The sequence below is a fragment of the Phyllostomus discolor genome, chromosome 1 (genome assembly GCF_004126475.2).
Source record: "Phyllostomus discolor isolate MPI-MPIP mPhyDis1 chromosome 1, mPhyDis1.pri.v3, whole genome shotgun sequence".
NCBI lineage: Eukaryota > Metazoa > Chordata > Mammalia > Chiroptera > Phyllostomidae > Phyllostomus > Phyllostomus discolor.
Window position 1 is genome coordinate 82389490 of NC_040903.2, and position 14857 is coordinate 82404346.

Here is a 14857-nt window from a genome sequence, read left to right on the forward strand (position 1 = left end):
TTTGTTAATGTGGTGTATAACATTGATTGATTAACAGATGTTGAACCATTCTTGCATCCTTGGGATAAACCCCACTTAGTGACGGTGTATAATTTTTTTAATGTATTGTTGAATCAGTTTGCTACTATTGAGAATTTTTGCATCTATGTTCATAAAGGATACTGGCCTGTAATTTTTTTGTAATGCCCTTATCTGATTTTTATATCAAAGTAATGCTAGCTTCATAAAATGAATTTGGAAACATTCCTTCCTCTACAATTTTTTTGAAATAGTTTAAGAAGGATAGGTATTAATTCTTCCTTGAATGGTTGGTAAAATTCACCTGTGAAACCAAATGGTCCTGGACTTTTATGTGTTGGAAGTTTTTTTATTACTGCTTCAATTTCATTCCTAGTAATTGATCTGTTTAGGTTTTTTTATTTCTCTCTGGTTCTGTTTTGGAAGGTTTTATACTTCTAGAAATGTATCTCCTTTCAGATTGTCAAACTTGTTGGCATGTTATTGTTCACAGTATTCTTTAATGATTTTTTGTATTTCTGTGGTGTTGGTTGTAACTTCTCTTTCATTTATAACTATTTTCTTGGGATCTCTTTTTTTTTCCTTAATGAGTTTGGCTAAAGGTTTGTCTATTTTATTTATCTTTTCAAAGAACCAGCTCTTAGTTTTATTGATCTTTTCTTTTTTAAAATTTTTCATTTTTTCCCATTACCACTTAACACTCCTTCCCCCTGCAATCACCACACTGTTGTCCATGTCCACAAGTCCTTTTCTATTTTTGCTGGATCCCTCCACCCCATCCACCCCCCTACAATTGTCATCCTACTCTCTATCTACAAGCCTGTCTCTATTTTGCTCATTAGTTTAGTTTGTTCATTCGATTTCACATATGAGTGAAGTCATATGGTATTTGTCTTCCTCTGACTGGTTTATTTCACTTAACGTAATGTTCTCCAGGTCCATTCATCCTGTCATAAAGGGTAAAATTTTCTACTTTTTTATGGCTGAGTAGCATTCCATTGTGTAAGTGTCCCGTAGTTGTTTTATCCACTCATCTACTGATGGACACTTGGGCTGCTTTCATTTCTTGGTGATTGTAAATAATGCTGCAATGAACATAGTGGTGCTTATGTTCTTTCAAATTAGTGTTTTGGGTTCCTGTAGATATATTCCCAGAAGTGGGATCACTGAGTCAAAAGACAGATCCATTTTTAATTTTTTGAGGTATCTCCATACTGCTTTCTACAGTGATTGCACCAATCTGCATTTCCACCAACAGTGCAAAAGGGTTCTTTTTTCTCCACATCCTCTCCAGCACTTCTTGTTGATTTATTAATGATAGCCGTTCTGACAGGTGTAAGGCGATAGCTCATTGTGGTTTCAATTTGCATTTCTCTGGTAATTAGTGTTGTTGAGCATCTTTTCATATGTCTATTGGCCATCTATATGTCTCCTTGGAGAAGTGTCTATTCAGATCTTTTACTCATTTTATGATTGGATTGTTTGTTTTTTTGGTGTTGCATTTTGTAAGTTCTTTATAAATTTTGGATCTTAACCTCTTATCAGATGTGTTGTGAATATGTTCTCACATTTTATGAACTGTCTTTTTATTTTCCTGATGGTTTCCTTTGCTGTGCAAGAACTTTTTAGTTTGATATAGTCCCATTTGTTTATATTTTGTTTGTTTCCCTTGCCTGGGGAGATATATCAGATAAAATATTACTATGAGTAATGTCCAAGATTTTACTGCCTATATTTTCTTCTAGGATTTTTATGGTTTGGGGTCTAATATTTAAGTTTTTAATCCATTTTGAATTTTTATTTTTCTTTTCTATTGTTTTTAAATTTCTATTTTGTTTACTTCTTGTCTGATCTTAACTATTTACTTCCTTCTGTTTACTTTGGGCTTTGTTTATTATTTTTTATTTTCTTTAGTTGTGGAGTTAAATTACTTACTAGGGGTATTTCTTGATTCTTTCAAGTAGGCTTATGTAGCTATAAACTTTCCTCTTATGACTCTTTGCAGTCCTCATTTGAATTTCTCTTTTTTGAAATTCTCTCAAATCTTGGCTTCTTTAACTTAAGCTTGTCGTTGTTTTTAATGCTTTCTTGCCTCAATTACCTTTTTGGGACACTCTTCCTCTCTTATTTATATTTCTCTACCCAGGAGATCTTAACCTGAAGTGAATGATTTGCTAGAGAATCTATGGACAGACTTCATGGGGTGTGTGTGTGTGCACGCAAAATTTTAAGTGTTTCATGTGTGGATGTTTCTAAGTAGAGCAGTTCTAGCCTTTATTTAATGGAAAAGAGTGTTAGGAATCACTCTGACTTGCTTCCCCTGGGCAATTTCTCCTAGGCCCAAGGCTCCAGCCACCAGCATGATGCACAAGAGGGTTCAAGTCAGACAAATCTATGTTAATATTCTGGCTTTCCCTTTAGAATTTGCCTGTCTCTGAGAATATTACCTTACCTCTTTGAAACTTGGTTCATTCAACTAAAAAATAGTGGAAATGACCCCTAATTTACAGATTTAGAGTGATAGAGATGTCATTTGTAAAGCTCTTGGTGACTTGTTGTAGTCAGTAAGTGGTAGTTTCTATCATTATTTATTTTTCTTTTTTGTTATTTTTAATTAAATTTATTGGGGTGACATTGGTTAATAAAATTATATAGGTTTGAAAAGTACAGTTCTGTGATATATCATCTGTGCATTGCATTGCCTGCCCACCACCCAGTACAGCCCCCAGCATCTTGTTCACCATAGTACAGCAGCTTGTCGTCTTGAAGAACCACTCCCCCCCAATGTCAATATAGGTTTTCATTTTGGGGGTTCTGTGTCACTACAGCAATAAGCATTATGTGACTCATGCATTATAATTTATTTACTTTGCTAGAGCTCACATTTATTAATGCAAAATATGTAGGACAAACAGCTGCAGAGAGAAGTCAGATCATTTTTTGCACAGTATTTAGAAAATAGGATTGAAATCGGGTTCTTATTATAAACTTAACAATAGATGTTTAAAATCAGCTTCCAGTATTTGGAGTAATAAAAATAGCACATTTTAAAAAGATGTTAATAAACATGGCAGAAACAAAATTATGTATTATTTATTGTGTAATAAAAATTGGCAGGGGAGTAAAAATTTCCTTCGTGTTCTTTAAAAGGCATGTGTTTTTTAAACTATGGAAACTGAGCAGGTGCTTCTCACATTTATTCCATATGTTCCTTTTATCATATTAAACATGTTAAAAAAAACTGGTTGTTTATTTATACCTTAGTAGTCTTCCCTGGTTCCATGCCCATTGGTGAAAACAGTTGGATATGTACAATAATCTCCCTTTATCTGTGGTTTTGCTTTCCGCAGATCCAGTTACCAGTGGTCAGCTTTGGTCCAAAATACTAAATAGAACATTCAAGAAACAAACAATTTCTAAGTTTTAAATTGCCCACCATTCTAAGGAGCATGTTAAAATCTCACTCCATCCCACTCCCTCCTGCCTGCAGCAAAAATCATCCCCTTTTTCAGCATCTCCACCTCACTTCATCTCATCAGATGGCATCTCACAAGAGGAAGGTTGAGGACAGTAGAGTAAGATATTTTGAGAGAAAGAAAGAGACCACATTCGCATAATTTTTATTGTAGTATAGTGTTATAATTGTTCTCTTTTATTGTGAATTGTTGTTAATCTCTTTCTGTGCCTATTTATAAAATAAACCTGGGTATGTAGGTATAGGAAATACCACAGTGTATATAGGGTTCTTCACTTTCTGTGGTTTCAGGAGGGTCTCCAAAGGTTTCCCCTGTGACTCAAAGGGGACTACTCTGTTATGTTTTAGGAGTCTGATACACATTTATAGCCAAAACCATTACGTTCTTTAAATGACTCCATAAAATAATATAGATAAATCTTAAAACCCAAATATTTTAGTTTGCAAAACAGCCAAGTTTCCAACAAACTGCCTAGCAGGGATTTCCAGTCTGAGTGGAGTTGTGTCCTCCTATCATCGATGCTTGATTCTGGAATCTTCTGTCTCCTTCTTCTAATCTCCTCCTAAAAGTGGTGCGTGGCACACACAGAAAGTGAATTTAAAACCTCACTTACTGAATTTTGAAGAATGGTTTTATGAACTTTGCATAAAATTCCAAGTAATTTAAAACACCCTGAACTGGGAAAAAATTGGACAATGGGATTTAAAATTACTGACCTAGATCTTTGAGTGAATGATCCCAGTATGGAAAACATTAACAACTTAGTTTAGGTTTGTTTAAAAGTTTTCTGCAGTGAATTAGATATCATGTGATAAATATTTTTATAATCAAGACTTGAAACTAGTAAAATTTTGAGAAGTGTAAAAAATCTAAATATAGTAATAATTACCCATAATTCCAACACCCAGAAATAACCACTAGTTTGTATACTTTTCCTCCCTTTCTCCCCTTCACCTCCCTCCTTCTTCTCTCTTTTCCCCCTTCTTTCCTCTTTTTTTCTTCTCTTCATATAGAAAGATTTACAAATGTGTCACAATAAATACATATGTATTTACATGTAAATTATATCCTAGACAATATATAATCTGTATTTTATGTACTAAAATATAAAGAAATAAATACATAGATTTCAAAATTTTTATAACACTGCATTTTCAGTTTTACATCATAAAGAAATAATCAAGGATATGGTCAAATATTTATAAAGAAATATATAAGTATTATTTATAATAGCAAAATCTGAGACAACCTCAGTGGAAAGTTACATTAAAAAATTTTAATGTTGTAAATTAACGCATAAATAAGAGTCTTTTTCTTATGTTCTGTATGTGTAATTTTTTATGACAAAAATGCACATATAAAATTCTTTACTTTTCTTGTTTCCATTATGAACATTTAATTATATGAAAGAAAAGGATTTCTTTTTCTCAGCCTCTCCAATACTTGTCACTTGTCTTGATGATAGCCATTCTGATAGGTGTGAGATAGTATCTCATTGTGGTTTTGAGTTGCATTTTCCTATTAGCTAGTGAAGTTGACCATGTTTTCACACATCTGTTAACCTTTTACATGTTTCCTTGATGGAAATTTCTGTTCAGGTCCTCTGCTCATGTTTTAAATTGGATTTTTTTGGTTTTTGTTATTCAGTAATATGAGTTCTTTAGATAATATACTTTGGATATTAGGCCATGTTGGAAGTGTTGTTTGTAAATATCTTCTATTCAGTTGGTTGCCTTTTTGTTTTGTTGGTGGTTTCTTTTGCTCTGCAGAAGCTTTCTAGTTTGATATAGTCCCATTCATTTACTTTTGCTTTTACTTTCCTAGACTTTGAGGTCAAATTCATAAAACCTTCCCTAAGACCAAAGCCTGTAAGTTTAGTACCTGAGTTCGTTTCTGTGTAATTTATTCTTTTAGGCCTTATATTTAGGTCTTTGATCCATTTTGATATATATAATTTTTATATATGGTGATAAACGACAGTGTAGTGTGGGCAGGAATGTAAACTGGCACAGCCACTGTGAAAATAGTATGGAGGTTTCTCAAAAAATTGAGAATAGAGTTACCATATGACTCAGCAATCCCACTTCTAGATATCTAACCAAAAAATTGTAAATGTTTATTTGCAAAGACAGATGCACTCCCATTTGCATTGCAGCATTATTTGGGTGACATGAGAGAACCAAAGTACCCTTTGATAGGATAAAGAAGATGCAGTGCATGTATGCAATGCAATACTATTCAGCTATAAGAAAAGATGAAATATTGCCATTTGGGACAACATGGATGGATCTTGGGAATATCATGCTACGTGAAATGAGCTAGACAGAAAATGTCAAGAACCATGTGATTTCACTCATATGTGGGATATATAATTAAAAGCAACAAATGAACAAACAAGACAAACAAATAAAAACTCATAGACACAGACAACAGTATGTTAGTTACCAGAGGGAAAAGGGAGTGAGTGGAATAATAAGAGTAAAGGGGGTCAAATATATGGTGACAGAAGAAAATTTGCCTTTGGGTGATAAACATATAATGCAACATACAGATAATGTATTACAGAATTGTACACTTGAAACCTATATAATTTGATTAAGTGATGTGACTGCAATAAATTTAGTTTTTAGAACCTGTGATATGTACATGACTTAAATATGATATATATGATATATCATATGATATATGTATGACATTTATGATTTAAAAAGAAAAATAAACATGGTATTATGTTAGGAAATATAATAGTTTTTTAATTATTGTGGGAAGAAGTTGTTAACCAGTTTAAATATAAGACTAAATCTTTAAATATAGTTATTTATTTATGAAAAGCAAATATGGAAGAAAACTTCTAAGTTTTGAAGCAATTTTTGTTTTCATGAACCAAACAAAAACACATCCATGTTTGCTCTTGTTCTCTTTCTCACTCAAATTTTAGAAAAGAAATATTTACCATACTTGAGACTATAGCTCTTTATTTTCCTCTAGTGTAGAATATGATTTCTTCTTCCCAGAACTGAAACCATTGAGGTTAATGTTTTTTTTTAATTCTTAAATTGAAATGCTCTTATCTAAGTAATATTATGTGACTATGGCTAAAGTCAGAATTATTAATATCTATCCTCTAGGATAACACATTAGGCAATATAAATTATGAATAATGTTTATTTTAGTCAAGCTCGTAAGAGTCCTGGGAAGCCTGAGCAGCTTAGAGACATTGTGAGATTATGCAGTCTTTGCAAAGCATTTTAAGATTAATGCACATAATCCTTAGTGCTTTACTTCTGCAATTGCTTTTCTCTATAGTATACCAGTTGCATATTAATTTGTTTTTAAACTGATAGACTTTTTATCTAAATCTGTGTTAGTTGAACTAATTGTTGGTATTGGATATATAATGAACTTTAAATTGCCATGCTAAATTTTATGGCATTTAATAAGTACCAGAGTAATTTGATGTAGCAACCTCACATTAATTAGATATCGAAGCTTAATCAAAGAAGGAAGAGGTTTTTCTTCAGGACAGACCTCTCCTGATCTTTGTCCTGTGTCGTGTGTGGAGAACCTGAACCATCCTGTGAAGCCCCTACAGTCTCTGCCTGCCTCAGTCCCCGCTCTGTTATCTGAACAAGATCCCACTGACTGAGGAGACCCTGACATGGATGTTTTTATTCTGCAGTGAACAGAAGCCAAGAGAACCCTTTCTGGAATATGGGATTAGGAAATTAGATTTTGAATATATAACCCTGTACTGTAAGAATAATAAACTTTCTAATGGTTCTATAAAAATACTGTAAACCATCTTTGGGCCAGTCAAAATATTTTCACCTTTCGGCAATTCAACAATTTTTTCAGAAGCACCTGTAACTTGGGCCCTAAGATATTGGAGTTAAATGTGAACAAATTCCCGGTGCCGTGAGGCCAGGCAGGATTCCTGCTTCCGGGTGCTGCGCATGCAGAGTGCGTCTGCTCCACTTGCATGGACTTGACATTAGACTGAAATGTTTGCAAGGTTAAGGGGTCCCACTGACAGGATTCTATGATAGGTGTCCTATAGGTCCCCATAATCTCCTGCCACCAGGACAATCCTGTGCCACTTAGAGCTCCTGTGACGTCATTCTAAAGCTTTACCTGAACACCTAGTTCAGATGCTGTTTTCACCTGAGGGAAAAATAGGCTTGATATCCAAATGTGTGGATTTGAGAATTTTCAAGAGGTAATGAAGTTATAGTGATCACCTTCAAATGATCTTTTTAGGCAGTATGGGTTCCAAAATGCAAAATATAGAAATAATTGTTTTTAACTATTTTTTTACAATTCAAGAGAATGAAATAAATCTGAATTGAGCCTACTAAAAATAGTTGTCAAACTTGGGTTTCCTAATGAAGAGTTGCTAGGTTATTAAAATAATTTCTTTCTAATGACCTTGAAGCAGAGGTAGCACCTTTAGAGTTGCATGAACAGTACTAATATTCCCTCAAGTTTTTGTAAATGAAAGTGCTTTTATTGACAATTTATCACAATGAATTTATGTGGATCTGTTATCCTAGTCAATATTTTAAAATAAGATTGTACTTTTAAAAGTACAAATATTGTGTGCCTACCTGTACATGTGTTAATGAAAAACCAATTTGTCCCATCTGAAAAGGAATGACACAGGTTTGCCATCCATAAGAAAGTATCATGTAGTGAAACTAACTGCTTCAGTTTTTTCTGCTTCAGAAAAGTGTTAGCACTTTCTGGCAGCACTTTCTATAACAATAATTGTGATAACAGCCTAACAAAGAATGGTTAATATTGCTCTTTAATTACCTAACATAACAATACATACTCCAGTAACATGTCATCTCATTTCTCATGTTGCATTGTGGTTTACTTACCTCACAAATCTTTCAACTTGCTTTGAACCCTTTTCTGTCAGGCATCAGCTACTGGCTGATTGTTTGCTTGCCATACTGTTCTGATTACCACTTTTTAAAGCCAACTCCTCCTGCTGTTTCTTTTACTTCGTGCTGGTGCCTTAGCTGCCTTGAGGGCATTGCATGGAGCTGCTGACATTCAGTAAATCAGCCACTTGGCATTCTCCATCTTTACCTCTATGTTTGTTCCAAATGTTGGCATTTCTGTGATTTAACTATTTCCCTTGGCATGGCTCTTGATTATACTATATTCAGGTTTTTTATTTATAGTAACAGTTTGGTGATTTGTTTGGGAAAAAAAGTCCTTTTTACAAATTTCAATTTAAAAAATTCAACTAAATTGTATTTTGTGAGCCTTCATCATAATTTATAACTACCCATTTGAAGAGTATTTTAGACTGAAAGAAAGTAACTTTCACAGTTGATTATTAGTAATGTTCACTACCTATAAATTACTGTAGACTAGAAAAAATATCCACTAATGAATGAAAATACCTGTATTTCTCAATGAATTACTCAGAAGCAACTTGAAAAATTCTGAGACATTTCTTCTGGTTATTTGTGAAGAAGGCTTTATCACCCAGGGCCTTCACTCCCAGGGAGTTTCTGAGATGTGCTTCTCTTTGGGCTCTAGTGACTCTCCTGCATGCTCTGCACACACCCCCACCCCCACCCCTTGGGGAAGCTCTCACTGCCCCGCCCACAGACACCGCCCCTCTGATCAGTTCCCTCCTTTGTTTAGAGGGCTCTTTTCTGATGACTACAAGATTCCAGCTGCTAGACTGTTTTTTGTTTTTGTTTTGTTTTTTTTAATCATTGTTCAAGTACAGTTTTCTCCCCCCTACTCCCAATCCAGCCCACCCACCCAACCCTCTCCTCTTCCCCCCATTACCCCCCACCCCTAGTTTTTGTCCATGTGTCCTCCAAATTTGTTCATGTAATCCCTACCCATTCCCCCCTGAAATTCCCTCTTCTCTCCCCTCTGGCCACTGTCAGACTATCCCCTATTTCAGTGTCTTTGGTTATATTTTGCTAGTTTTGTTTTGTTTTGTTTTGTTTTGTTGTTTAGATTCCTGTTAAAGGTGATATCATGCGGTATTTGTCTTTCACTGCCTGGCTTGTTTCACTTAGCATAATGCTTTCCAGCTCCATCCATGCTGTTGCAAAGGGTATGAGCTCCTTCTTTCTTTCTGCTGTATAGAATTCCATTGTGTAAATGTACCATAGTTTTTTGATCCATTCATTTACTGATGGGCATCTAGGTTGCTTCCAGCACCTAGCTATTGTAAATTGTGCTGCCATGAACATCAGGGTGCAAAGGTTCTTTTGTACTGGTGTTTTAGTGTTCTTAGGGTAGACTGTTTTCTGACACCATTTAGGTATCTGCTAATGAAGAGTTTGTTGTATCACATTGAGTGTAGACAGTCGTAGGATTTTGGGTAAGATTTACACAGCTTGCATTCTGAAACCCATGTTTTAGGGACAGTTACCAAATTTGTCATGTTGTATGTATCATTCTTTGAAGCCTCTCTTCCACCCCACTCCCATCCCTCTTTTTCATATTCCTCACCCTACACAAACACACAAACACATGTGTGCACACACACATGCACATCATACACACTTGAAACTCGTATCACATGTTAGGGTAATCTGAGTTTCCTGGTGCTGTATACTTCCCAATGCTCAGGTAGGAAAATGGAGACAGCTGTATTCTAACATTAATTCAAAATTATTTAAAAAGTCAACTTTTTTGTTTTACCATCATTTGCTATTCCTTTACACTAGCACTAACATAAAATCTACACAATGTGTATTTGTGCATAACATGAATATATCCACACATCATGCTAAAATCATTTGATCAGGGTGATGACACAAGCACCACATTTAAAATAGACAGGAAAAGTCTCATTTGTAGGACAACCACAGGAATCAAAACAATCTCAGGAACAATGCTACAATGTATTCTTTTGAAGAAATTCTCTCTGAATTTAGAAAATCCTACATTTGAGCTCACACACAAACATATAAGAAATGTAATATGTTCCAAGGTTCTATAAATGTTCACATTTCTGAGTTTGCAGTGGTTATAAGTTTCAGAAAGATCAGAAGCTTAAAACATCTAGAAGCTTAAAACATATAAAGTGCAGGCAAGAGTAAGCATGTGTTGCAATTTCACCTATTACATGGATCTGGGAAGATCCATATCTATGTGTAAATGGGGAGCCTGCTTTTGTAGGTTTTCCATGTTTAGAGCTGACACTAGGGCCGTTTGTTCCTCTCAAGAACCTTTCTGTTCCCTGCAAGAGTCTTTGCTGACCCGGCTTCTGTACAAGTATTGGTTAAGAGTCTGTGCCTGCTGGTCTGAGGTTGACATCTGGAAGCAGAGGTGCACACTGTAGTGGGGACTGGTCGGAGGTGTTGTGACCACTCACCTGAGGAGTGCTGGGGTATCATTGTTGATCTGAGCAACTCCACGTCTTTTTTCTAAAAATTTCAGACTGAAAGACAGAATGACCTAGTAGAAAATGCATGAACTTCAGAATCAGATTTGGTTTAAATTTTAGCTCTCCACCTAAAACTGTGTGATTTTCCACTTATTTCTGTGAGCCTCAGTTTCTTCATTTGTAAAATGCAGAGCAGTTATATGTGATAAATGGAGTAACGAATCCCAAGTGCCTGGTACTCAGTAAGGGATTAATGAATATCATTCCCTTTCTCCCACTCTACCACTAAAGAGTTTAGGAATGGAGTGAGTTACCTCCACGACAGCTTGGTTTAGCTCCCTTCTGGTTTGAATAGACAAAACCTAGCCAACCACACTTTCAGACAAAGCTTTTGGAAATCATCTGTTCTATACCCAGTCAGAAAACAAGTACCTAAAATAATTCTAAGCTTAGGGAGAGACTAAAAGAGATAGACTTCTGTGGGAACTATATTAGCTCCATGCTTTCCTGAATAATACCCAGTGATGTATATCTGATGCAATGAGATTGTACATTATTAATTTATTTTTTAAGATTCATTAACTCAATGTGAACTTTTTCTTTCATCTCATCTTACACGAAACCCAACTGGAGATTTTAAGGAGGTGATATGTAATAAAGAGTTTCATTTACAGTTGATTTTCTCTTAGTGAGAATCCTTTATTTACTATTATGCTGCTTGGAAATTTTTATCAGCTTAAACCACAAGAAAGCAACATTCAAAATGAATTAGGTTGGCCAGAGGTTACATAATGTATTGACTGTGTGAGAAGTTATACACATAATTGAGCCCAAACCTCTTCTGTCCTTTCAAAATGCACTTAGGTTGGGTTATGCAGAATATGAAGTAGATGTTTATTTTTTTAATTGACTTAAAATGTTATTGAAACAATGAGAAGTTCAAAGACATGGTGAGTTATAAAACTAAGATATCTGCTTCTTTTTTTCTTAACCCTATGCCATCTTTGAGCCATGATGGTAGCTCATAGAAACAGCCTGTGTTAGCAGATGCTCCCTTTAGCCAACCCATGCACTATGACCACGTGAGGTGTACTTCTCCTTTGCTGTCTCTTTCTGCAACTGAATTCTAGAGATACTGAAACCCTTGAGTAGTTTTGAGGTTGTGATAAACCATAACAGCAAGATTTTAGGTAATATAGCAGAGAATAAAAATATTAAATAAAATATGATTTTAAAACACAAAGTAAAGTTTATCAGTAGTTGGGTATTGTTATCTTCAGAAATATTTTGAAATAATTTTCAGTGCTAGTTTGGGTTTTAGTAGTGAAAATATTTACAGAAAAAATATTTGTAACTGTTTCTCTTTTTCCTTTTTTTTCAATTTCAGGGTCAACCTGGTCCTCAGGTAAGTGAACTCTTTTCTAACAAATCAATTCCAATTTGAGATTTTTCAAGTGTGGAGGTTTTTGTAATTCTTTTTAAAGGATATAAAAAAGCCGTGAGCCAGCAATCATGACCCCACACAGTAGACCAAATATGTCCCAGGAGTAAAGCTTCGGGGCCTCTTCAGGGCCGTGTGAGCCGTGTCAGCTGTTGGACCAGATGGCAAGTTTAACAATGTACTGTCATATAAAGCAAAACTCCTAACTGATCTGAAACAGAGCCACAGGACTTTAATGTAAGACACAATGACTTAGTAGATGTCGGGCATGAGCTGGTTCACATTAGGTACTGATTAATCATGTACTAATAATGTTGTTGTAAATCCACACACACTCTGATTATGCAGACTGTGATCCTACCAGCCACTTTTGATTCATTATAGACAGATATTGAGTTCGTTCTTCATTTTCAATATAAACCAACTGCTGAAGACATGATTTATAATTAAATGGGAATGCAGTCAACAGAAAATCTTTTAGCCCTAAATCATATTGAAGAAAATGAGGAAATTTTAGGAAGGGGAGGAATGTGTATAAAGATGAAAGTATAAAAAGAGGGAGTTGTCAGAATTAAAGAGTCAGTAAAAATCAAGAAATTTAATATTAATGCTTATTGTAGTAAGCTTCTGTAAGAAGCTATAGAGAAGGAAATAGCATTATTAATATTTCACCCTTAACACCATAATACCTGTAACTAACACAACTATTTCTTAAGTTTCCCTTACTTCTCTTTCAACATACAAAATGCTATTTCTATCCTAGATTGTTTGATCAATAAATAATTTTCATGATACCTTTTTTAGTATCATAAATTGTCTTTTATGTACTAATTTCATATTAGACAAAAATAATATTATTTATGGTTTTAATGAGCTCTGTATATTAAGGATGTCTAACAAAGAAAAACTCTATATACTTCAAAGAGAAGTTCCTTTCATACTACACTCATGAGAAAAACTTTGACATGTGATTAATTTATATTCATACCAAAGAATACTCTCAATATTTGTGATTTTTACTCATATTTTTAGTTGGTTGAAGGTAATTAAAAGACTCATCAAAGAAAGTTGTAGCTTCTTCCCTATTTTTGAAACTGCCACATTATACTGGGATGAAGACAAAGGAAAAGGTGCTCTATGTGTTTTGTTTTATTTCATTTCATTTCACTTCACACATACAACAGGTCTGGAAAATATTTATATATAAAATTAAAAGAGATAAATGATTCACCTGGGGTGACACCATAAAACTGGGTGCAGAGGTCAAGTTTGTCTCTAAACCCCTCATACCCCTGTATCTCTCCAGAAAAGAGATAACAGATGATAAAAAAAAGAGTGTTAGTTTTGAGACAGGATTATATTCTTTAACATATTAAGTTTTAAAGGGAATTGTGTCTTAGCCTGCCTGCATCACCTCCCCCTACCCTAAAGCAGTTCTTAAGGTAAGGATTTGAGCATAAATAATTTATCTGGGAGATGATCCCAGGAAGCATTGTGAGGGAGTGGGAATATAACAAGGAGAGCAAGAAAACCAGAAAACAGATGCGTTAATGAACAGGTTATTGCTGTGGACAATAGGGGTTCAGTCCTGCTGAAGAATATATGAGAGAATGTGTAGAGCTCGCCTTAGAGTCACCCCACTGAGGAGCAGGGAAATTGATGTATTTATCCACTAATTTACCTTCCTTCACTGTTGAGAGTTGTGCCTGGGTGTTAACTCCCTGGGACTTGTGACCTGTCCCCAGAAGGTCCAGCACGACCCAGCTGCTGGAGGAATGCTGAAAGCCTTAGGGACAGATGGGGCCTGTATCCTCGCACTGTCTTGAAGGCAGCAGTGGTGTGGGTTGACACCTACACCTGCCACAACATCTAAGGACAAGTGTCCCAGCAGCAAAACAAAGAGTGGGAAGTTCAGATATGCATGTAAACATTTGGAGATGGGATAAAAATATACCATTAAAAGCCTACTAGTTAATGAGATGTTAAAAAGAATTACTATACAAAGAACAAGGTCATAATAAATCTTGAGTGTACAGCTACAGTTAATGAGCAGAAGAAAGATGGTGAACCAGCACAGGAAGCCAAAGATGGACAGAACTGGGAACATTCTGGATCACTGTAGCTGAGATTTAAAAGTATATCATGACATTTCAGAATACTTTTACATCACATCTTATAGTTACTGTGGCTCTTCAGAAAAATAAAGTCTACATAATGGCCTATACTTGAGAAATTTGGAAACTTTTGAGTGGATTAGGAATGGCATTTTTAAATGGTGATCTGCTCTGGTTTTCCTTCATTTTGGCCACCAGTCTGCCTCAGTGGGCACTCAAATCACACGATCCTTCAGTTCAGAATGCCTTCCTCACGTTATAGCCAGCAGAGAGCAGTGGAATTGGGAAGGAGAGGGAAGAGGGGAAATGCAAAGCTGAGAATTATCCTCATATTGTCTAAGGCATGAAAATAGAGTTTTGTTGCTATGACTCTCTGACCTACTTCTATGTCTACATCATTATCATAGTTTTCAAAAGAAATTTCCATTTTTGGATTTAA

At 35.1% G+C, this 14857-nt stretch overlaps 1 protein-coding gene across 8 annotated transcripts in view; it reads left to right on the forward strand.

Annotated features, from left to right (window-relative positions):
• COL25A1 (collagen type XXV alpha 1 chain) overlaps window positions 1-14857 on the forward strand; it is a 498892-nt gene that overhangs the window by 299795 nt on the left and 184240 nt on the right. For all 8 annotated transcript variants that reach the window (XM_036025482.1, XM_036025500.1, XM_036025468.1 and 5 more), the window contains one exon: window positions 12251-12268. In XM_036025482.1, the coding sequence (XP_035881375.1) occupies window positions 12251-12268 (18 nt within the window). The remainder of the gene's footprint in view (window positions 1-12250; window positions 12269-14857) is intronic.